The sequence below is a fragment of the Atractosteus spatula genome, chromosome 3 (genome assembly GCF_055471065.1).
Source record: "Atractosteus spatula isolate fAtrSpa1 chromosome 3, fAtrSpa1.hap1, whole genome shotgun sequence".
NCBI lineage: Eukaryota > Metazoa > Chordata > Actinopteri > Semionotiformes > Lepisosteidae > Atractosteus > Atractosteus spatula.
Window position 1 is genome coordinate 62,429,871 of NC_142708.1, and position 25,467 is coordinate 62,455,337.

Genomic DNA, 25,467 nt, shown 5'->3' on the forward strand with positions numbered 1-25,467 from the left:
CCCTGGTTTTGCACTTCTGATCATTCTCATAGCAAGAAGCTGTGTCCAATGAGTTTATAGCTATTGTGGAACTTTCCAAGAGAATTTTCAAGTGTTTTGTGATGGAGAAAAATATTGCATTTTGTGGCCTGGAAAACTTTAAGCAGTGAAGATTAAACTGATAAAGCAGAGTTTATACATTCTATGGTTCAGTTTAGATCCAGGTTGAATGGTAAAAATACGTATTTGTACTGCACCCATGGCAAAGCAATCCAAAGAGTTATTAATTTCACTTTCTGCATATGTGACCCAAGGAACATTTTCATTCTTGTTTCTGAATACATTTGAACTTTGCTACATAGTCATACTAATTACAATGAAGGGAAACTCTCCGGATATTATAATTATTATTATACAGAGCATTTATAATAAAAAAACAGTTTGGATGGATTGAGATAACATAATCTGAAAAACATATATTGAACTGTAAGGTATAGTATATTGAAATGCTGGTGTGATTCTAAATAATTAGCTCTAGCAGTTGTTAAAATAATTAAGAGGACAGATATTGCACTACTTGAACAAGAATAATTTTAATTTAAAAAAAGGTCAACATGCTATTTTTCAATGTATACCTATAAATGCCCCATAGCATAAGTAAAAATTGAAGATCACAGTTTTCTGCACTGTGGATATTGAAAGAAATGCATCTAGAGCTACAAGGTATTTCTTTAAGTGTGTTTTTCTCCAAAGTCTTATTACTTAATAAAGAGTTGAAAGAGGTGGACCTTAAAAAAAAGATAAGCTAACATTATTTTTTTATTTAATCAAGGGTTTTCTATATTATTATAGAAAAATGATTACAGTTAAAGACAATAACAGAAAATTAATTTGGGGAGAGCAAAAACAGTTCCAGTTTCTTTTATTATTTTTTATGTCTTTAATAGCAAACAAAAACGTCAAACTGGCCAACTGCATTTACAAGGACATGGCTTATTTTTCAGCCATTCGCGAGTCCCCCAGAGATCCGATGGCAGGCTGGAGATATTTAAGATGATGGACACTGGGATTCACCTTCACTTCGCTGAGTCTGGATAATTTTGTGGATATCCTGCAGAAAAGGGTGAAGAAAATCATTAAAAAGTCATACCCATGTAAGAACAGAGAAGGTTCTGGTTTTGCTCCAGCTCTGTGAAGGAGTATAGGGCCTAAAACAAAAACAATTGTCTTTACACAGCCTGGATGTAGTGGTAAACCTGTACCAGATGTATAATCTTCGACATACAGTATAATGTGCTATTTCAAACACGCTGTTTAGTGGTAGTGTGTATTCATGTTCTGCTGGGCACATCAGTGTTTGTTGTATTGCATTTGTTTAAATTTGTGAATCATTGACTTCTTTTCCACCTTCTGAATCTGGAATTGCCTCTTTACTCAATTTCCTGAGCAAAGGAAACTGGATGACACTATGAGGACTTGTGCCCGGACTGCTCCAGTGTGGCCAGCGGTCAGAGCCATTCACCATTTGCTATCTGACACATGAGCTCCATAGATTGAAGAAGCAGATGTGGCTCTCAGTGCCGACACGTTCACAGGTCGCCCAGGGCCAAGCGGTGAGCCAAGGACACCCAGGCAAATCGCAGTTGTGGTCATGCCCTGATTGCTGCCTGGGCTCAAACCTGCAGTCCATGGACACACCTTCAGAGATCCAGCCATGCCTCAGCTCCCCGTTGTTTTTAACACATTTCCGATATACCACACTACACTGTACCAGTACGTGCAAGGGTCTGAGCGGTCTGTGCTTAGGCAGATGACATTATAACTGAAGGAGACAGTTTCAGTGCAAGGGTTGATGTTAATGGGGGAAAAATGCAAGTCAGGTTGTTTGTCAAAACAGCAGGCTTTCATACAGGTCGCTACCTGAAGTGCTCTATATATCCACATTGTGCTTATAACACATCTTCATGGAGCTTCAGAACAATTAGAGAATGTATTTATGAATTTGTATTAATGCCTAGAATGTTAGTAGCTCATGTTTTGCTTAGGTGTCAGTATCGGCTATTCTCAATTCAGGTATAACACATAATTGCACATTTTACTTTCACCGGTTTAACCTCCTTACAGACCTCTGGGCCACATAATGTCCACCTAACCATAATGCTTTCATTACCCAGATCAATTGCTGAAAGTTCCACCAAGAGCTGAGAATATTACTTCTGTCTCCGCTAGGTTGAGGTATGTCCCCTGGTCCTGTTGTCATAACATGAAAACATTAAAAAGATCTGAAGCTGGCAAAACCAAGGAGTACAGGTGCACTGCATGTCTGATTTAATATCAATTAGAGACTGAAACAAAATCACATACGTCTGATCAAAGACCTTTCGTCACAGTTGAAGGAAACCAATGAATGTGGGAGCACTGTGATTTAACAAATCATGAATCATAACCTAAAAGTTACCATTCACATTAAATTACAGACATTGCTAACACATGAAGCTTCTCTGCTGATTTATTGTTCATTAGAAATTAATAATTCCCCTGCCAGCACAGCTAGTGAACAGCAGTCATCTTTCTATCGGGGATTCTTCTGCTGCTTATACTGTAAATATCCTGTAATCTTCCCTTTCATACTTTTACTTGTGCATCACAACTGCTTTTACATTAAAAGGTACTGCACTAGGTATACAAAAACATTTCCTGTGTCTGAAATTAGGTGAGGCTGGGATATCACTTATTCCTGTTATGATACCACGTGTTTCAGTTTGTTTATGACCACAACAAGGGTTATGACCTTTGCTGCATTAATTAAGGTTTCAGCTTTTTTTCCCCTTCCAGTCACTTCATTCTGTTTAATAAACATGACATAATTTGTTTTCCAGTGAGTTAATTTACCGCTGTTTTAAAACAATCTTAGCCTTAGTAACTGCCATCTCTCTATATGCGATTTCAAAATCCCCTTGACAAAAAAAAATAATGAAACAAAGCGAAGACGTTTTTTTTCAGGTGTTCTCAGCCTGTGAGTGTAGGATAAAAGTGTGGGGGTGTTCGCTCTAGACTGCAGTTGTGGGAGGGAGCTGTGGTTCAGCGAAGAACAAGAAAGACATGCAGAGAGAAAAAAAAAAAGCATGGGAAAAAAACATGTGACTGCCCTAACATCTTCTGTGGCCCTGTCATCTCACTACAGACTACACACAATGCCTGGTCTGGTCAGGTAGTAATTAGTAATGTCTGCATTTGGGAGAGGGGCAGTGCTTTGAACACAGCACTGTGAAAGATTATGTAAAAATGCTGTTGTGAAAGGTTACTGTGTTGTTATAGTTTTCTGAAGAGCTACATGCACTACAGCGCGAGAGAGGCATGTGTGCAGTTTCTGAACCCTAAAACCGCACATGATCATTTGATTTCCCTATCTTGCTGCAGATCTCAGAACAACATCGGTGTGGTTTTACATTATTTTCTTTTTATCTGCTCAGCTGAACAAACTGGGAATTTTTTTTTCTTTCTTTTTTCGTTGCTGCTGTTCATGAAGTCTGGACTGATTTGCTCTAGTTTTCTTCTCCTCTTCTGCTAAAGATGAGCTCGGTAACTGCTGTCATGGAGTGCGTGCAGACCACTGCCCACAAGACGCATCTCTGGCTCACATCTGCACTTCTCTTATGAAAGTCTTTTAAAACCCAAGGAAACAGGGGCAGTCAGGTGCATACCGCCAGGCGTGAAAGACTGTTCCATGCCTGTGGATGCTCTCAATCACTTTAAGAGTGGCCAGCCTTCTGAGAAGTCAGGTTTATACAGTAAAGAGCTATTTATAACTTTTCTCTCTTTTGCACCTGTATAAGAGTTTATACAGTACTGAAACAGTGCATTGCTTTTATAAGCCTAAAACAGTTGTAACAAAACATGGATCAAATCCCTCACAAATCACTTTTAAAGTAATGTGTTAAAAACCAGCTTAACTGTTAACCTCTTATAAAGATAAAATAGGAGTTTGTTTTCTGTAAATGACATGAAACATTTTTGCTTTGAACAGCATAGAAAAGGGGACAGAAGTAGAAATTACAGCACATGAGAGTGCATTCAAAACAGGAGGCACATCACAAGTACCTTAGCCCTGTACCGAAGGGTCAGTCTGACTGGATGGGGGCCACAGAGCTGAGTGAGGGCTGACAGAGCCCTGGCTGACATCTGGTTTGGGAAATCCCAGCCTGATCCCTTTATGACTGGGATCATAAAGGTCAATCTGAGCACCTTTACTGGTTGAACAACTAAGGAGGCTAAGATAGAAGGTGGATTTGTGTAACAATAACATAACGCACAGCTTGTTAAAGAAGGTGTACTCACAATGAGTTTATACCGGATGCTGTTCTCGATCAGGTCTAGCATGAATGGGTGCTGAGAAAGGACGCGAAAAGGGATTTTGTCCTGGTCCTCATATCCCAGCTCCTTGTAGATCCTACAGAAATCCTGTTCACAAGATCAAGGAAAGAGCTTATAAAGAGCTCCTTCCAAAGAGCTTATGAGCTTATAGACACATTTTAAACTAATCAAGTGTACCTCTTTATACTCCTCCTTTGTCTTCCCATGAGAGCGAAATCTGTTCTGATTTTCCATCATGACACCTCCGTGACACACCACCCTCAGCAGAGCGGTGACGGTCACTCCCCCTACTTCCTCAGCCCCTGGATCCTCCTCTGTCCCAGCCTCTGGCACCTTGGTGTCCACGTCTTCATCGATCTGAAGCACCGACTGTAGGCAAAGCAAAGCCTCTGTGGAACCGAACTGACTCCCTGGCTTTCAGGCCTCTTCCAAACTGGCCCAGCTCCCCACTGAAACGAACTAAGGTAGCTCAAGCAGGCACAGTGCTTCAAGACTAAGCAAATCAATGAGGGCTTTTTTTCCATCAGATCTCCATATGATGCATTTTATTTCAGCTTTCTACAAGGGCTAATGAATGATAAAGAAAAGAATTTTAAAGCTACCTCAAACTATTACTCCCCCCATTCTGCGACTAGGCTAAATTAATCCGCTGCTCTTCAGCTGCTCCCTGTTCTTCCTGCATGTAAAAGCTTTTGCCCCCTCCCTGGGCAGGAGGGGTTGTGAGGGGCAGCTTTATTGCCACCTTGTGTCAGCCACACATGCTGAGCATTAATGGCTTACTTGGTTGGCATTGCCACTGGTCGGAGAATGTAAAGTAACAAAAAGACCAGAGAGGTCCAAGTAAATTCCCATCTCTAGGGTGAGGAAAATGTATTAGAAATATTGCCTGCTGGAAGCTAGCTTTAGAGGATAGGTACAGTTCCTAGAATCCCAAAGAATTTTCAATATTTTTCTTTTGTGCCCCTCAGTGAGCTACTGTACTACCTGCAAGAGCCTGGAGCTGGTCTTCCTCTGGGAGATCCGCTCTCCAGTGGCAATGCTCATGGCCCGGTGAACCCCCTGAACAGGGTCTGGATGTGACGCAAAGTACAGGAGCATGTTCACGTAGTCCAGCCTTGCGACTGGGGCCTGACAATCTGCAAACAGCACGAAGAAAAACTGCAAGCAGACGAGCAGAGCATTACAAACACATCCAGCAAGGTGGTCCTTCTAGTACACCCCCCCAGGACACTGTGTCTGTGCCAGGTCTGGTACCACCAGACACTGAAGGTCACTAAACAGTAACTGGACACTGTTCTTTTCAGTTGTAATTAGGAACTTTTGTCATTTAAGCAAAACCAACCTATATTTCTCTTTCTGCTTTTCCTGTTTTTGGTATTAGAGGAAATGAGAATATATAAAAAAAATAACTTGGAGTTGTGAATGCCATCAAAAATCTTTAAAGTATATTAATAAAAAACCCTAGTGTTTAATATCACTTCCTTTTTAGCCTTTCAGATCTGGTTCTGAAATAACATGATATAAAAAAGGTTACTGATCTGTGCTAACCATGCCAAGCACTGAAGGCTAATATATTAAGGAATCTGGAGATAGCTCTAATTGTGCCAATGAGACAAGATGTAGCCTGCGTGAATATATCAGACAAACATCTTCATTTTATACCAGACAAACGGTATGAGAAAAAGATCTCTACAAAGTATCAATGACGGGACCTTTTTCAGATTGGCCATTCTGTTGAAAGGCAAGGGTTCTGTTGGGTCCTCAGGCACAGGAAGTTCAGTTTGACTGTCAAACCACAGCTCAGTCTGTAATAGAAGGATACAAAAAAGAATAAATACATGTCACACACAAGTGATCACAATCAGGGCTCGCTTAGCCAAATCTTACTGGATGATACCAAGACAGGAAAGATGACTTGTCTATTGTCAAAGATATGAAAATTAATTATCTCTGAAAAAATGACATAAAACATAGAAATTATTTCAGTTTATCAGTTTACTGGTGCTTAAGTTTCAAAATCTCTTTTTTATTGTAATTTGAATAATTCATTTCTAATGTACACATCTAATTCATTTCTAATACAGCTGTGCATTCACTCTAGCAATTCTACAGCACAATACCAATATTTTATTGTACTTTTCCCTAGTTTTTTATGACCTCAACAATATATTTTTGGTAGTCATATAAAAATTGGGAAAAGGGGTGACTTATGGGTAAAGGCTTCTATTTGTAAAAAATCTTTAATGATAATGTCTGTAAACCACACTGCAAGATTAAACCTTAATCATTTAAAAGGAAGGGAAGAGGCAGGAAAGCTCATGTGTGTCACCAGTCATTGACAGTCTCATGGGAATGTAGTTCACAGTAATGAAATGGGAGATGACAGCGACAGCACAGGCAGTAGTGCACAGAGTGCCTCCTGAAAGTTTAAAAGTCTAAAGGAGGAAGGGAGGCGTAAATGTCACCAGTGACTTGAATAGTACACAAAGGACAAGTTTAAATCAAACCTTTGACCATATGTTAATAGCCAGATTACTGTCTACCTTGTACCTTCAATGGATACGCTTGAAAATGACCTAAAGGTTAGAAATGTTCTAATTGTAGGACAGTATAAGATATTGCCTGTATAGGCTATTCTCATAAATCCTCCAACATACTGTGTCTGGAGGTCCAGGGACAGATTTCAGTTTAGACCAGAATAGCCTTTTAGTTGTTGTATGGAGGAGGACCTTGCCTGGTCAAACTGCTCTTCTGTTATAAACCCTGTGGAGTCAGGATCGAGGGCTCTGAACCTGGCCAGCGTGTGGAGCAGATCTCCCTGTGAAGGGTAAGGCCACGGCTGAGCAGCCAGGAGCAGAAACTTGCGCCAGTCAATGACCTCCGAGTCCAGGGTCAGTAGGGATGTTAGCTCCTGTATCTGTAAAAGCAGAGAAATGTTCAGCCTGTCAGGATAGGACATTCCTTTGATCCTGCGTGATTTTCATTGTGAATATATGAGTGAGAGGCAATTCAAAGTAGAAACAGTACAATCATACAAGTACTGTATGAGTCACAACATGAGCCCCAAGCACAGGGTGCGAATAGAGCAGTATTACACGGCAGGTAACTGAGTACCTGGGCACCTGAGAGCTGCAGCCAGGGGTCAGGAAGAGAGTCACTTCCCAGGTTCAAAGATGTTAAATCTTGCAGCATGTCAACAAAATCCCTACTTGACAGAACACCTGGCAATGAAACACAGACAAAAACAGAACAGAAATTAAAATCATATTAGTGAAAACAAGAAGCAATGCCACAATAAGAATACATATCATTGTTGGCATCACCATCACCTTCACAACAGATATCTGTATTTGTAAACTAGTATGGCTGGTCTGTCACTCTTCTTCTTCATTTACAATGAATACCATAAATGATTTATTGTTCTGAATAGAACTGGGGGTATTCCACGGTTGAAATCTGATCAGGCTAAAAAGGCATCTCATTTCTGATTACTTGGTTGTTAGAAATGGCTAATGCCAAATCATGCAGGAAATAACCATTTAGATTTCTGAAATATTTTCCTCATGTTGTTACATGTCTTTCACAAGTGAAATGAAGGAAAACACCAGAGACTATGACTTTATGCACTGACCCTATTTGCCAAGTGTGTTTCTAAGAGAGTATGAATACACAGTCTGTGATTGTAAACACACACCAACCTTTCACAATCTTTATAATTTTCTGTTTTGTTTCTTTTCGCCTTGAGCGCCTTTGTTTGGTCACCTCTGTACAGAGTGTCAAATAGACATTCAGAACTTCACTCAGCATAGCCTGTGCTAAACCACAAAACCATCTCTTTTACAGTATACAGTATGTATATTACTTCCCTGGCTAGGTTTCATAGCCACAAACAAGAGCTATAAAAAGAACAAAATTTCAAATGGGCCCAATCATTCCAAACTCTATACTGACATTGGAGAGAGAGTAATGTACTTTTGTGTCAGTCAGTCAGTCAGTCAGTCAGTCCCTGGCAGTCTGTGTCAGTGTGGGTAGTGGTTAAGGCAGTGAACCCCTTACTAGAAGGCTGTGGGGTCAAATCCCATGTTTTCCCATGGCTCTTGCACTCTTAAGGAAAGTGTTGTATGTAACAAATGGGCAGCCTGGGTAGAGACTGGGATACCCTTAAAGAACACTTAGCTGTATCTGTTTGCCAAATGGAAAGAACTGATTCTAATGGAAATAAGGAAGGCGACCTTACATGTTTCTAATGCTAACTTCAACAGGATGGAGAAATGCCTTTTTGCATTTTTCTGAACTTGCAAACTCAGCCCTCTTTCCTCCCCCTTTCTCTGGTGTGGGTTCCCATTTTTGTCTGTTTTGCAGTCCTAATATCTCAGCGTTTTTAACACATGCTTTAAAAACATTCAAAAAAGACCAGCGTTAAAAGTCCACGTCAGTCTCATGAATGGTAAAATGTGGCACGCAGACGAATACAGGAGCAGGCCGTGAAATGGAAAGTGACATGAAGCGACTGGTGCGCAGCGAAACGGAACAGCATTAGTGCGTGGCAATACTGTACAATAGTCATGGGGCAAGAGGCAGCACAGGCTGGTGATGAGACCTCCAGCCGCAGCCTGAGGGGTTCTGACATTCTAGGAGGCGTCAGAAGGTGGCGAGGCAGGGAGCCCTCCTCGCGCTCCAGAGGGAAACAGCGGAGGAGATGGGAATGAGGGAATGAGGGGGGATGGTACAGGACATTTGGCAGAGGAGAAGACCTAGACTGCAAGCTCAGGAGGAGCAGTAAGGATGAGAGGGGACGTAGGAGGAGATAAGACATGCAGAGAAGAGAACTACAATTTGGAAGGATCTTGAACTGATACGAGCAGGGATTGCACGAGAAGGTAGCATGAAATTTAGAGTTTTAGAGTAGAAGATAGGTTAACACAGATGGTAAAGAAGATGCTATATTGTAAGTGGCTAAGGGGTAAAACGAATTCAGTTTAGATGATTAAATTATGGCTATTATGTAAAAAGCACTCATTCTTGGAGGGAGTTGGGAAGGTCTAGTGCTTATCCCTGCCAGAACACACATGCATAGGCTCACAGAGACAGAGGTGAGAGGAAACTGCAGCACTTGAAGAAAACCTACTGTACAAGGACATGCAAAAACATGCAAGCTCTACACAGAAGGTACCCCAGCGTCCAATTACACTCCATACCTACAGGCCCAGAACCTTGACATGTTCCTGACCGAAGAGCAAAAACTATATTTAGTTTTGGGTCTATACAAACAAAAAGGAGGGACACACCAGCACAATCACAATTTTGTTAAGGGGATTATTAACTGCACAATAAACATAAGCAAAGATGTTTTCTTCTTTTTTTAAAGATTTTCAGCTCCCTTGTTTGATCGCTGCTAATGACTTTGCTGGATACATGATATCAATGGAAGGAAAGAACAAAACACCACACAAGACTGAATTAGACATCTTTCAACCCACTGCTCATCCTTATTAAAAATCAATCTGGACCTGGCTGTATGTGCAAATCATGTCAGGTTAATCGGTGAATTACACACACATTCAGATAATTGCTGTTGTAAGTGAAGCAGACAAATTGTAATTTTTGCTGATAAAAAAGCTTGTTACCCAAAAACCTGAAAACTTCACTGCCGATAAAGCCTGAGCAATGCCGCATCTAGTGATAAAAGTGCCCTCAGTGATGACACCAGCCGATACTCCTGGCGCACTACAGAGTGAAAACAAACACTTCCTGGGCTTCCAGAAGTAATAGATTCAGGTCTGGCTCTGAAGAATGGAAATGGGATCCTGACCTGCTGGTGCAGCCGTACAGAGCTGGCAGTAGAAGGTGTGGAGCTGCGCGATGGTCAGGGTGCTGTTCATGGGTGTCTCCAGTGGAGGGGGCCGTGGGTCCGGCTCTGGGCTGGGCACCACTTTCAAGTCCCCGTCAATGAAGAAGTCGGAACAGGAAAGCACCAGCTCGTTCCGGATCTGAGCTGACAACTCGATGTGATGGCGAGCCACATCCGTGAGACGATCGATACTGTTGGCATCAAAAGGTTTCAGTTTTAGTTTTGTTCTGTCGAACCCAGAAATTTTATTAATGCATGGACGTTTTATCCATTGCAAGCTGCTATAGTATTCACTACAAGCTGTGATGATGCAGAACAGCACATATGACTATTTAAAATAGTCATATGAGACACCTGAAGAAGGCTCCATGGCCAAAACATTGTGTTCTCTTTCTTCTCTTTTCAGCAGGGAATAAACCTATTACTTGTTCCTTTGCAGCCTGTGCATGCTGATGCAGCTATCCACCCGACTTTTTAAAATGTTCACTCTTTGTGTCTCTCTAGGAAATATATTCCTAATAAGATAAGAAGTACTGTATGAATCTGCAGCCTGTCAAGGCACAGACTTGGAGTGTGGGGTGTGCCCTGCAGTTCAGACCTCACTGGTCTGAGACGGGGCTGAGATAGTAGCCAGCTGTTACAGATTCTCGTATTGGAGACACACTATTGATCGATTACTGTGTAAATAAGAAGCACATGGCCTGACAGGCCCAGAAGGAATCACGGACTCTCTATCACTGCTAGACCACAAAGACTGCCGCTCTGAGTTAGGGATTAAGAACTGGTCATTTCAAATGGCAAAGAGTGTGATTTCAGAACAATTATGTAAGTAAATAAACATGAAAACCTAGAGAGAGAGAACACTGGGACTGAAAAGGGGAATGCAATTAAAATGAAGTTGTGAAAATCACCTGGAGCTTCCCTGGAGTCAGAAAAAGCGAGATGAAAAAAAGTTAAAAAAGAAAAATCTGTCAGTGTCACTGAGCTCCATGACAGTGTACATTACTCATTCTGTTGTGGTGGTGAGTTTACCTTGTCATTTCTGCCAAGAACCTTGCTCCAAGCCACTCCTCCATTTCCTTGTAAGCATTGTCTGCCTTCTGTAGCAAGTCCCGAACAACAGCTAAAGACTTCGATTTTATCTGTTCAAGCCTCACCTTCACCGCAGACTCTGCCAAGAGAAAGGTATCAAGTTTTTTTTGCGCTTGAAAGCATCTCCTTCACCAGCTGTGGTACAGTATTTGCCTCTTGATATTCAAGTGGTCTCATAGTAACTATCCTAAAAATCACTTTAAAAGTGAAACGTGTTTTAACAACAGTATGCTCAGTGAAACTGTTAATGAGCCATTTCTCCATTTTAAAATTAATTATGCTTTGCATAATCTGTAATGAAGAAGTGCTTCATTTGGAGAAAACTGTAAAATTTGCTTAGAGACCTTCCCCAATGGATGAACATAATGATGTTTTAAGTTATCTGACATGTCTCTGTTGATTTCTTTGTCCATTTAGTGGCACTGGACAGAGCACTTGCATACTTGTTAGGAAATGTGCTATATACATTAACTAGGTTTATTGCTAAAAGACACCTCAGTGCCAGAAGTACTATATGGTTCTACAATATTCTACAGACTCAAAAGACTTACTAGTGTAGCATACTGTATGAAAAGTGATATCAGAAACAATATGTGTTTTTGATAAATGAACTACATTTTCCACAATACACCACCAAGAATTGTCTTCTCTGTCTGCTGGAGCAGAAAACATACAGTACATAGGGTTATTTTATTTTAGTTGATAACATTTTAGTTATTTTATTACTGCACTCATGTTAAGCTGTTGTTGGGTATAAAGTGCAAAAAAAGGCTGCAAAACATCACAGACTTTTTCAGGATGCAGATACAACAGTTTAAACGTTATTTAAAACAAAAAAAGAAGAGCAATGCAAAGCAGCACTCTACAAAGTCTTCCACATTCAATATGTACAGTAACTAGTAACAGTTGAAGGAAAACAATAAAATGAATGAAAACTGAGATTTTGCCAAAACTTCAATTTGACCCAGAAAAAAAGTCTGGTTTGCTGGTTGGTTTCAATATTATAGCACTGTTTCACATTTTTTAGCAAGAGAAACGATCATTTCTTCTTAATTCAGCTACAGTATATAATAGAGGTGGATAAACTGAGCCTATGAAGATTCTGTTTCCGTGTTTTCCAAGGAGCAGGGAAATGGAGACTCCTGTCCAGGATTGTTCTCCTGCACCCTGTTAATGGAAACAGCCGGAGCTGATGGGCAGGAGACTTAGTACAGGTTACCTTCGTGCCCCAGCGCTGCACGGTACTCCTGTCTGATCCTGAGTTTCACCGCCCTCTTCCTCAGCTCTCCAGCGTCTTCCTCGGGTGCTGGAGGAGGGGTGTGCTGTGGGACTGGCGAAGGAGCCCCTGCAACAAGTTCATCTCTGATGTACATCTTACTGGGTTCTCTCTAACAGCGGCTTGAATAAATACAGTACACTGAGAAATTAATAATGACATTTAAACCTTTGCAGATAAGATGCCAGATTCTTCTTGGGCTCACAGTCAAAGGTCAAATGCACGTATTTTGTCAGTGTCAGGTGTTAATTATACATTATAATAGCCTTGCTAAGCAATCTATTTCTGTGTGGAAAAAATGAAGGCTGTAAGAGCTTAAGAGAAAGGCTATAATGTGAAAGCTATCCATTGCTGTACAAGCTGGAACATTGGGAACACACTATATTCACTGTATCCAGCCCTGTGTTTGGTTGGATTGCTTTAAAAAATGTATGTTATTAACTCATTATCCAAATCTGATAAATGAACTCACAGTTTAAGAATATTTGACTTAATGGGTGATATTGTGTATGAAGAAATTATGAGAAAATTCAGGGGACTTCTGTTTGTCGGTGATCCAGGATTATTATACAAGAAGATTATATAGATCTGCTTAAAAGTAAACTGCCAAAACAGTCTTTCCTACGACAGCTATAACAAGGACTGATTTTATTATTAAATACAACCTGTTTTGGAAGGCTATATCAAAACCTAACTTGGTCTTATCCAACAAGCTCTTTGTAAAGTATTAATTAAATAAACAGAAGTTTATAAAATTAGGTTGGCAGTGAACAGGAATTGAATTTTTTGCACCCAAGCCTGTTATGTTTTATTAGAGCTGGACACAGTGCACAGTATGTCACATTTGAACCTGGAAATTGCCTGGAAACAATGATGTGTTTCATTTACATGCCTACTAACCCTTACCCTGGCTGTGGCAGCAGGCTCCACACCCGACAAAGCACAAACAGCACTCGTAAGCCTTAGACTGGGCTGATGCCTTTATCCAAAGCAACCTACATTTGCACCCAGTTGTACAACTGGAACACCTTGCTCAAGGGTACGATAGCAGTGTCTCACCTGGGATTGGAACCCACAACCTCCCAGGTACAGAGTCCAGGATGCTGACTGCTGTGCCACACTGCTGCCTTGCACCCTGAGTGCTAAAGGCAGGTCTCTCCCAGCTGACCCTAACAGGTCTGTACCTTTTTTCTTTGGGCTTTTCTTCTTCTCCTGCCCAGCACTGAGCATGGCGGAGACCTGCGAGGCTCTGTGTTGTTCTCTCTCAGCACTCCGAAGGCGCTCCTCTTCCTCCTCTGCCTCCTTTTGCTGGATCTCTGCAGACATCTGGAAACAAACCCACAAACATCAGAGCGTGCATCTGTGTGACCCAAACCCAGGGCTTTTTCACCGCTTTTGACTATGTGACCTAGAAAAGTATTTTTATAGACTTCAGGTTACTTAGTTGTAAATATTTGTTACTATTAATAATTAGAATTTTAAAACTAGCGTGGTATGGTGGCACAATGGTTAGCTTGGCTGCCTCACAGCATTGGTTTAGACCCTGGGGTGCTACCTTTGTGGAATTTGGATGTTTGTCCCATGTTCGCATGGGTTTCCTCTGGGTGCTCCAGTTTTCTCCCACAGTCCAAAAATATACTGGTTGGTCATTTGGCTGCTGGGAAAATTGGCCTTGGAGTGAGTGTGTGTGTGTGTACTGTGGATATGAATTATGTTTTTATTATCCACTGACTAATCATTACAGTGGCAAGAAAGAAAGTGCTTCCTGTTGTAAAGCGGAGGCGACTTCAACACTCCCTTCTTTCAGGTTTTATTTGTTGATCCCGATCAGTTTCAAAATGCAAATGCCGTACTGTATTAAATCCTGTCCTGTTTCTTAATTGGACAGCCTGACATTTCACAAAAAGGAGAATCAACAGAAACAGAAACTCTCCTCCAGTCATTATTAACTCTATGTGGGAAATTCAACCCAAATAATTTAATAGTTATTCATGCAGTTCTATAGCCATATAAAAAGTGATATCACAGAATTAAGTGGTCAAATAGCATGTAGAATGTGCTATTAATCTAAGGCCTCACTATAAGCAGTGAAGCAAGATGCAATATGACTTCCCATATACTGTACTGATCCTATCTGTAATGCCAGCATTATGAATGGCAATGCAACTGATGCTAGGTGCTGCAGGAAAGGAAGGCAGAGAGATCATTAACATAAAACATATCAATAGATTAAATGTTTTTCAAAGAAAGGCATCAGCTTGTGCAAACACCATGGAACTCAGTGACGTGCCAGACACTGCATGAGCTCATGTCAGTCAGCCCATTTGAAGCTCACAGCTGCAGGCACACCTATTAAAAATGGTGATCTCCAGCTATTCAGAGTCTTGAACTGGAGGGATTCACTGCTAGTGGGAAGTGCTGTCCTAATTCAGTTTCTATCTTCTGGTAACAATACACTGCACAGATTTGTGAGCCAAATGAATTCCTTCATTCCTTCATTCTATATTTGAAAAATCCCGCAGGAAATATTTGCAGTGTGCATTCATTTGGTGGCTCACCATATTGGAAATGGCTGTCCAGGCTGCCTGCCATATATCCATCACCAGTTGCTCATCCTTTGATTTGAGGTCTGCTAAACCAGTCTTCAGCTTTGTTCCACTGGGGTCAGAAGACAGAGGCCTTCTAGATATCAAGGGTATTCTGCACATTGAGAAACACAATTTTTAAAAGATTCTGCACTAAAAGAGAAAACGGGCAAAACCAGACAATTACAAACTTCTTCAGTACAGTACAGTACCTTCTAAGACCATATACTTTTTATTCTTTCACCAAATTAGTCAAATGAAAACATGTTCCCTTTAACAGTGACAGTCTAGAAATCTGTTTATCTACAGTACTTATTACATTTCTCATGGGTACAATAGTACAAATACAAACCAGGTTTTAAACCATGGGCCTTCATTCTTGTCCAAAACCCAGACCACACCATTACAGCCCTACCAAACTTTTGTTGATATAGAAATACTATTCATCTACCCCTCATTCAAAATGCATAGATGTCAATACATAGTTCAGTGTTGTTTCAGTAAAAGGTCCTAAAATATCCCTAAAGATTACTTTCAATTCTATCAATTTTGATGATTCATAGTACTTCTGAGATTTTTTGCTCCATCGTGAAATTTCCAACCCCTAATAATTTCCAGATAATGTCTCAAAACTTCAAAGCTTTATTCAGTGAAACGATTCATTTACTGCAGTTCCTGTTTTTCATCAAGTTCCAAGGTGCGAACTGAAAGCTGATTCACGGCTGCAGTGTGTCATACCCATTAGTCTCCTTTGTCTTGTTTTTAATTCTTTACAGACATGGTATCAGGGGCGCTGTTTGGAAATGTCCTCTGATGATGTAAGGCACATGAAGCTGAGGAAGAAACAGTACTTTACAATGTTTCACCTCTGCGAAAACATCTTACTTCTCAGTTTTGGGCTTCTTATCTTCCGCCTCATTTTCCTTCTGCCCGGCGCTCTTCACTTGCCTTTCAGAGTTGGCCAAGCCAGATGCACTGGAACGTAGAGTAAAAACAACAAAAACACAGAGAAAGGGACCTCCTTAAGCGTTCTGACCAAATAGAACTCAAGAAACTGTAAATTTTCTGTGCGAAACAAAGAGTTGTGACTTTCAAAGCTATTGTATTACCCTAATGAAAATGAAAAGCATGTATTCTAAAGCTTAACCCTTAGGATTTAGGATGGTTCACTTCATAATCATAGCAATACAACTTTGTTTTGAACCTTAGCCTTGCAAATACAACTTCACAGATCAAGAGCACACCTGAAACAGCCAATCAAGTGAAGGATAGACCACCTTCCACTTAATTGGTCAGAGAGATTATAGACATTATTAAATGAAACTATATAGGAGTTTCAAGATGATTTTTGGAGAATGTAATCATTATAGCAGTAAGGTAGCAAGCCAAGTAATCACTTAAACAAAATCAAAAATAGTATATACTATAAGAAATACAGGTAAATTAGGAAATCTCAGAAAAATATTCTGAATTTTATCAAGACACTCCTCAAAGTCTCAAGTTTTTTGATCTACCCAATATCACAGGATTCATCTGAAAATTAACAAAACTGTCTGTGGAATATGTGTAATCTGAACTGACCAAAAACTGCAGGACAGGACAGTAGATGCTGCTTAAAGAAAGTACAAATGTGTTTTACACCAACCTCATTGTCCTTTCTGGGTCATGCTTTGGATCCTCCTCCACAGTGTCTACCAGGGGGATGCAGGCAAAGTCCATGCTGGCTTCAGGAAGGAGGCCGCCTTCCATGCCTTTATAGTAATCTCGCAGGAGACGTAGTGTATCCTGGCATCGGTCAACTTCCACCTGGAAGAATCATCATGCACACCACTGGTAAACTGAAACACATCTCCAGTTATCTCCACAGAGCCAACCTGCAGTTTAGTGCCAAAGGCTCTGGCCTTTCAGGCATACTGTCAGACATGAAACAAAGGATAAGGAAGGGAAACTGAACAAAGACCCTGTGGAGAAAACAAGGAGAATCACAGTGGTATCTCCACAACCTGGGACCAGACCTGGTCTGGCCACCCCAGTGCCTGCATCTCACACAGACCCATCTATTAATCTGTTACTGGAAAAACTGGACAGAAAGTTAGGGAGATGATGCCAATGATTGAAAAGCAGCTTTGGACATACATTGACAGTGCTGGGATTCTACCAGTTTAGAGCTCTTGAATACATGTCTTTTCTAAAATGTCTCCAAGGTGCAAATACATTGTTAAAGAGAATCAAGATCTTGTGATGAGAGCAGTGGTTACAATAATAGTATGGAAGTCTAATCAATTTAAATTATTTTCATGCTTTGAGTTTCTCTGAACTGACCCAGGACTTTTTGTGTCTAAGAACCAAAAAATAGGAAGGCTTTACAGAACAAAGCAAAGCAGTATAAATCCTGCCATTAGGTTTATCGATGAAATATCTTATATTTATAAGCTACAGTCTCTGAGTCAGTGTTTGTTATTATGTATGCATTATGCATGTATTATGTATTCAGTTTACGATGTCCACAGTATACACAGAACTCCAGCCGAGACCCAAAAATTGTCTCCACCTTGTTTCTTTAAAAAAAAATAATGCACTATTTCTAGTTATTATTAGTTGCTCATAACTGCACAACAGTCTTTGATCTTTGTTTTTCAGTGCAAGGGAAAACTCGTCTCTTCCTAAACAAGGTCTCTGGTGCTAAAAATAATGCCACTCATTTGATAGAGAAACATCAATAAAAAACGTTTTTTGAACAAAAAACTACTGTATAAATTGTGTATGGAACTAAATATAAAATAAACATTAAATCTAAAATAAAGAGTAATCGTAGTTGTGTACTTTATTAATCTAGTTTTTGTAGCTGGGTTCCCCCCAAATGTGGCTGAATGGTTGAAACACTTCCTTTAATGAAATATAAAAGCCAACAAATAATTTAGTTTGATCAAAATATGCACTTGATGTTCATAAGACATGGCCATAAATCTCTCCAAATGGATCATGTGCTTGCTGCAAACCTGCTTTTATTTTGATTAGCACCTATAAGGTCTTAGTTTAATTTAGAGCTTTAAAAGTTGCATTTCTTAGATTAACTTCAGAGTACAGTATGTGCAGCTAGGACAGTTAAGAGCCATCCATTAGGGCCACACGAAGAACTGCACAAAGAGTGTCCAAGACCAAGACATCAAAACTACCAAGTCAGGACCTTTGAGACGTTATGTTTTTTTAATTGTTGATAATAAGGGAAGACAAAGCAGTCAGGTGGCTTTGTGTGCCATGACGTTATATCAGTTATGAGATTAGTGCAATTATTTGTATGATTAGGAACGAGCGAGGGCCACGGCACATCTGGCACAGACAAAGGTAAAACAAAGCCAGTTCTCACCATAAATTTATTAAAACTTCTGATGTGAAAGCAGCTTAGCCGCTTAACTGACAAAACGGTGCTAGAATCACATCTGTCTGAGAAAACACAGATAACCACATTCACAAAGACAGTGTGAAACTGATTGTCACTTCCCAAAGCCACTCAGCTGCCTGTCTGCAGATAAGATTTATAAACCGAGTCAATTATAAGCAGGTCAGGCAATTGGCGAAACTAATGCAAATAGATTGATATGTAAAATGTATATATGTAAAATCCTGTAAGTAGAGTTTACACATTTTTCTACCGCTGTAGAGTTCACATGTCTGTTAGAATCAAGTTGTGTGGGATACTACAAGTGGCTTCTTACAATAGGCTTTCCTTTGAACACAGTGGACTGCACTTACGGCTGGGCCTGAACAGAGGCCCATCTAACTAAAGGACATTTGTAAGGTGTGTAATCACAATCACAACATACTTGTGATGTTGTTGCATTTTAAAGGGACTGGGGCTTATCATTTGTATTTCTGTGGTAAGATAATAAAGCTTACAACAAAGATAGGCTGCCCTATCACTCATCAGAGGCAATTTGTACAATTTGTACAGGAAACTTGGCTCATCCTCTGCATGTTTATTTGCATTCAGTTCAATGCCACCTCCTGGCTGTGTCATCATCATCATCATCACTATTATTAGTGGTATTAGATCTTTGCTTTATTCAGGTTTTTATTAAACTTAATAATATAATGTCCTTAACTTGTACATAATGGCATTATGGAAAAAGTTTGGGGAGCATAGCCTATCACATTGCAAGAAAAATATGCCAGACCCCTATTCTTTTAAAGAAACACCATGCTATTTTTAATGACCACAGAGTCAGGACCTCATCCGAAGAATGGTGCCTTTTTACAGTATAGTGTCCCTGTCACTATACTGGGTATAGTAGGACCCACACAGACTACAGGGTGACCACCCCCACTAACACCTCTTCCAGTAGCAACCTTAGTTTTTCCCTGGAGATCTCCCATCCAGCTATTGACCAGGCTCACACCTGCTTAGCTTCAGTGGGTTGCCAGTTGTGAGTTGCAGGGTGGTATGGCTGCTGGAGATAACAAACTGGTTTAATAAACAATAATAAACAGCTGGCTGGCTTAATAAACAATACAAAGAAAAGGAAAACAGCTATCATGCTTAGACAGAAATCCAACAAAACTGAAACTTAACAATCACATGCCAACCAATCCTATATTTATTACATGTTAAGGTGTGGAAATAATAATAATAGGAGAATGAGAAAATTCTCTGTGAGGTCAACCAGCATGGATTTCAGAATGGGCACAATCTATAAGATTTCTTTAAACAAACAACAGGGGCAATGGATAACACTGGAGCATTGAATTTCCTGAAGACTGCTGATAAATGTTCTACATACTGTAGAATACCATTATCCAGTATGAAGAAAATAATAAAAGTATTCAGGAAGGCAAACAAGCAGCTAATTTGAAGAAAACGGAGAACATGAATACAGGAAAGAAAAGCCTCTAATGGTAATGATGTAATTAGTGAAGTTCCACAGCAATGAGTATTAGGATAGTGTCTTTTCCCGATCTGTATCAATATTATATCAATATATATCGACAACAGCAATACTGGTGTTGTTAGTAAATCTGTTACAATTTCAGATAGTAAAAAATCATCAGGACAGCAAATACGGTAGTAACTGCAAAAGAAATACAAACCCAGTATTGAGGAAGAGGGCGCACATTTGGCACAAATTTAATTCAGAGAAGCACAAACTTCTACAAGTGGGAAATAAAAATGTGCATTATAAGTATCGGCAGAGCAGTACTGAACTCGATCTGGAATGGCAATATAAAAACGTTTATAGATATTAATTTGTGAGTTCAAAGAGCAATCAGAATTACTTCTGCTCTGAGAGGTACAGTAGGCTGGACACATCCATGAACAATTTAAATCCCTTTATCACTTGACAGAGATCATACAAGGTTCTTACTCAGGTATACAGACTCATGACAGATACTGACAAAGTCATGTCAAAATACTCCTTCAGCACAAAGATTGAGAAGTTTGTAAATAACATGATTTTTTTGATAAAATGGTTTGTTACACCTTTACCACCTGTAAAACCACAAGGCGCTACATTGTTTCACCACCTGCATTGTCATCACCAAACCTACAGTACTTTAAACCTACTCCCCATGAAAAATGCAGGGGGCTTTCCTTCTCAAGTTGTAAGTAAAACACAGTATAAAACACAGGAAATAAAAGTCATCCTTTCTACTTTCTTTCCTGGGTCGCATGCCTGCTGCATGTACAGAGAGCAACCCTGCAGGCCTGCAGCACGTCTGATACCTGCATCAAGGAGGAGAAGTGGTTAATGAGGATTGTGGTGTGATCTTCCAGCCAGCCATCACTCATGACATTGCCTCTCTCCTGCATTGCCTCCTCCCGCCGGTTGTCACAGATGTCCCACAAGCGTTCCCGCAGATCCTGAAGGAAGAGGCAGTGGGGGTTGAGGAACAGAGGTGCCTTACAGCCTCACGAGGCAACAGGGATCCGCGCTCAGTTCCAGCTGCGGACTGGAGGAGACCCACAAGGCAGTGGCCCAGGGTCAGTACACCGTGGGATGAATTCGTGAAAACACATCTGCTTACAAAGATTTCAGTATCAATATCATTGATTTTTGAATGAAGCTTAAACTTGTTTTAGAAAAACTTAAAAAAAAAACAGTGACTATACAGCAGCAGTGGTATCTATCACTTTCACACTGGCCCTGCCACTGGATTTTATTATGATTCTCTCTTAAAGGACTCAATCATTAATTTATAGTACAAGAGGGATGTCTATGCTTCTGTTAGACACGATGTACAGAGCACCAGGGAATGAATCTCTTAGACTGATGTTTGTGCTAATCTACAGTCTAGATAAAATCATAAGACTAATGAGCAATCGCCCTGCTTGGACCCTGGTATTTTCCTCATTAGTCTTTGTAAATCACTGAAGGCTATGTCACAGTAATTTTTGCTGAAGATTTTTTCTGGGGAACCTGATGTTGCCATATGCAGCCTTTTGAAAAGGTTATCAGACATAATTTCTACAATTTCTACATTTCTTGACATTTTATTAAGGTTCACTTCAAAGATACCGAAACTACAAAACCACATTGATGAACAAGCAGCTTTGCGGCTTTTCGTGACGTGGACTTAACACCATGCAAATGTTCCACAGAATTTAACACTTGTGACTTAAATTCTTATGTCAGCCAGAAAGCACCAAAAGAGAAGATCTTACTGATGTTAATATACACAGACACAAAACACTGTCATAGCATATGTATTTACCCACCTTGGACTTTTTCACATTTTATTGTGTAATTATGTGTTTAATTCAGATTTTTTGCTATTAACCGACACAAAAAACTATAGTGTCAAAGTGAAAACACAATTCTACAAATCCTCCTAAATCATTTTTTTATTTTATATTAATTATGCTCTCTTTCTCTTTAGGTGAAGGAGCGTATCATGCCTACCACATGGATTTAATAGAATAAAAGTGCCACCATCTGCTGGGGTAAATTAGCATTAGTGTTTGTGTCAAGGGCAGGTGTTTGTTCTGAGGTTAGGCTAAATGCTCTGGTTAAGATTCAGTTTGAGTGAGGGGAATGCTGGGTCTAGTCAAGATAACAGATACCTGTAGTTCAAGATAGATCAAGATTACTGCATGAAAGGCGTATATTCAGTATATGTACTTGCAATGATGCAAACAGAAGTCAAGCTTGGGGGACTACCCTGGATGGGATAGTGTAACCTTATTGCCCCTTATCTGTACCTACCTGTCTCTCTCACTGAAAATGGCACCCTTACAAAACACAGTCCCAGTATTGCTACTGTAATTGCAATGAAGTCACTATGCTCCTCATGCAACTCTTTTCCTGTCCGTGACTGAATAAGAGCTCAGTATAAGCAGCAAAACTATTAATGCATGCAGAAGACAAATGTCACTCACATCAAGCCGCTGGTGGAGTTCAGCCTTGGTCTCCTCGTCATCTCTCATGTCATCAGGGATGCTATTGTAGTCCTGCTGCCACTGGGACACAAACTCCTGCTTGTGGTCAGGGCGTCTGAGGAACTCCTTGAACTCCTCCCTGCGCCAGGCGAGTTACAAGTTATTACAGGTACAGGCGGCTCCATAATATTAGGTGATTTAAACCTAACAGCCAGAAAGTGCAATGCATTCTAAAAACAAGGAAAAACTATTTAAAATTCTAGGATTGTTATACATAGAGATGGAAATGAAGGCAAAGTTAGGGAGCTAGTTCTATACCCTGTTATGTACAGTATGTAACGTGTGAGTCCTGTATGAGTCAGTTCGGCAGACTCTAGCCTCTGCCCTCGGGAGTGTTTCAACCCCCTTCTCCAGGGGATTGGTCGTTTAGCTGCCTATCTGCCTGGACTGTGTGTTTCAGGAACTGGGATGTGAGCCTGACATGTTAGTGTTTCTCAGAGTCTGTCTGGTCTCCTATGCTGGAGCGGCTCTGTGGTTCTGATCAAGTAAATTGTTGGGTGTCAATCGCTGAGGTTGCTTGACTTTAGAAGGAAAAAATGTGAAAAATGTGCCACAGCACGTAGTGAGTCTTTTGCTGTGTCGTCACACCCCTCAACGCTCAGGACTGTTCAAACCCCCCAATCCAGAGGCCAAATGCTTCAGATATAGCAGCTGCTTTGCTCATTTGATCTACTGTATGTGCCTCAGGTCACCGAATCCAGGGGCCTGCCTGAATGCATATTCAACATCCAAATGTTCCCTTTCAAAGTGACATAATTGTTCAGTGCATGGTTTTCTGTAAACATGGGCATGAAGCGTAATGGATATAAATTAAATAAATGAAGAATTTCTCAGTGTTGTACTATACTACTGTTGGCTGCAAAAGAATGCAAGAAGTTCTGAAAATAAACTTTCATCCACAGTGACTTCAGAGAGATGAGGAGGAAGCTACCCCCCCACTGCAACACTTACCTTTTAAACACTGACCCCAGTCCTTACGCAGGAGTGAAAAATCAAGCTACGATATTTACAGCTACCCTGCAAGTCCTCAGCATAAGCAGTACAGTATGTCTGAAAACAAAGACCTCTCAGGTACTGTAACTGCACAAATTTCTGTCACTTCAAAAGCCTTGCCACCGGGCACTGCAGGCCTCATTTTCCGTTCTGTTCTTGTTAAGAACCATGAAGGTAGAAAAACACTGAACATGCAAGAAGAGCCGGTTAGGTCAAAATGATGACATGCTATGTTGAAAAAAATCAACTGAAAAAACCCCCCACATAATTCATACCTGATGTCATATAAGTGGTGGATGATCAGATAGCGTTCAGAGCGCAGGTTGCGCATTACCATCTTGACATTGGTAATGTAAGAGTCACACACATTCTCCCAGTACGGAATGAGATATTCAGGTATCTCCTGTATGAAATAATAATGAATGAATAATGGACTGAAGAAAAACATACAGTACTATAAAGTAGAATGGGCGGCCCAGAGCTTCAGCAGTCACAGCTCTATAGGTCCTGTATGGCTCTTTAAATCACATTCTGTTTCAGACCTTGCAATGTCTCACCTGTTCAGCTTAGCAAGAATCTGGTAAAGTTAACAACTGAGGATATGGGTACAATGAAAGCAGAAGCACCACTACTGTTACAGATCTATAAATACTTAATGTCAACAGTAACGGAATGTGACATAAAAAACAGATACTACAACATGTGTACTGTAAAACATACTGTATATATAATTTTATTTGTATGAGGCAAATATAAGAAGGGTTTGTTAGACTGTAAGTCGGCACTCTGCAGATATACAGTAGCATTGACCTGGAACATATACTCTCTTTGTGCTGATACGAATTATTACACAATACCTTTAAATACCCTTCCTGAATAAGTGCAGTTTTATCCAACTAATACTGGCCTCTTGACCGTTCTGCAATAAATGCAGGAAGGAGCCTGTTTTCAAAGTTACATATCACACAAGCCTGACAGAAACAGCAAGTCTTTTTAAGAGCTGCAGCTCTTTAGAAATATTTGCCATACATTAACTGGAAAAGCAATGACACCTACAGTTGTTTAATATACCTTAAAGTTACTGAATCAAGCATGCATATTGGATTGAAGAGACTAAATAAATGGTTGAGGGACTGACTAAGCAGAATGAAGGATAGAGAATTAGGCAGAGTAAGCACAAAGGTGAGTTGGTGAACTACTGTTAATTTGCATGTTACTCTTGCAAATAGCTATGGTACTAATCATACATTTGGGCCAGTAGAGCAATGTTTTGACTGCTGCGCAGTTGGCAGTACCCTTCTTGGAGTTAGAAATGAACACAACAACAGCGGATGAAAAATTAAATAGTCTAATATTGTACAAGAAAAGCTATTATAGTACAAGCATTTCCCATTTTTGATCCTGAGGTTTCTTTAGATTTTAACTTCCATTTTAGACAGCCTCGGTATATTAAGTTCCTTAACACATTCCTTGTGCATGATTATACCTAATCAGATATATAATCTGTTTTCTACACATACAATAATTCTTGGTTTCAATACCTTGCTGATCAAATACCTTGCTTCAAGTCATACTGTTGCCAAGAAATTTGGTAAACGGAACGGTTCAGCCATATCCACAACATTTATTAGAGTCTCTCTCCAACAGCTCTTTTAACGGCTCTTCATAGGTGACCAAGAACAGACAGCAAGAGTAAGTGCCGTGTCAATCTTTCCCATAATAAGCACTATTTTTGTTTGCTTAAAATAAACTACTTAAATTCAACACCTGTGATTACTGAAAACAAAAAATTGCTGAAGATGTAGTCAAATATGTAATTCAAGTAAAAAGATTAAATTAAGCATCTCACGGCTCAACATACTGTATATACAAATGAACCTGATGG

At 40.1% G+C, this 25,467-nt stretch overlaps 1 protein-coding gene across 1 annotated transcript in view; it reads right to left on the minus strand.

Moving 5' to 3' along the window:
* Positions 1 to 790: 790 nt before the first annotated feature.
* Positions 791 to 25,467, minus strand: part of spef2 (sperm flagellar and cilia associated 2) — a 42,983-nt gene continuing 18,306 nt past the window's right edge. Inside the window, exons 20-36 of the mRNA XM_088910976.1 lie at positions 23,858 to 23,985; positions 22,530 to 22,668; positions 20,877 to 21,014; positions 16,803 to 16,963; positions 16,043 to 16,132; positions 15,131 to 15,272; positions 13,757 to 13,898; positions 12,516 to 12,641; positions 11,237 to 11,375; positions 10,166 to 10,395; positions 7,468 to 7,574; positions 7,088 to 7,270; positions 6,066 to 6,158; positions 5,338 to 5,511; positions 4,531 to 4,722; positions 4,318 to 4,440; positions 791 to 1,090 (exon numbers count right to left, since the gene is read on the minus strand). Coding sequence (XP_088767102.1) covers positions 1,028 to 1,090; positions 4,318 to 4,440; positions 4,531 to 4,722; positions 5,338 to 5,511; positions 6,066 to 6,158; positions 7,088 to 7,270; positions 7,468 to 7,574; positions 10,166 to 10,395; positions 11,237 to 11,375; positions 12,516 to 12,641; positions 13,757 to 13,898; positions 15,131 to 15,272; positions 16,043 to 16,132; positions 16,803 to 16,963; positions 20,877 to 21,014; positions 22,530 to 22,668; positions 23,858 to 23,985 — 2,370 coding nt within the window. The 3' untranslated portion in view covers positions 791 to 1,027. The remainder of the gene's footprint in view (positions 1,091 to 4,317; positions 4,441 to 4,530; positions 4,723 to 5,337; positions 5,512 to 6,065; positions 6,159 to 7,087; positions 7,271 to 7,467; positions 7,575 to 10,165; positions 10,396 to 11,236; positions 11,376 to 12,515; positions 12,642 to 13,756; positions 13,899 to 15,130; positions 15,273 to 16,042; positions 16,133 to 16,802; positions 16,964 to 20,876; positions 21,015 to 22,529; positions 22,669 to 23,857; positions 23,986 to 25,467) is intronic.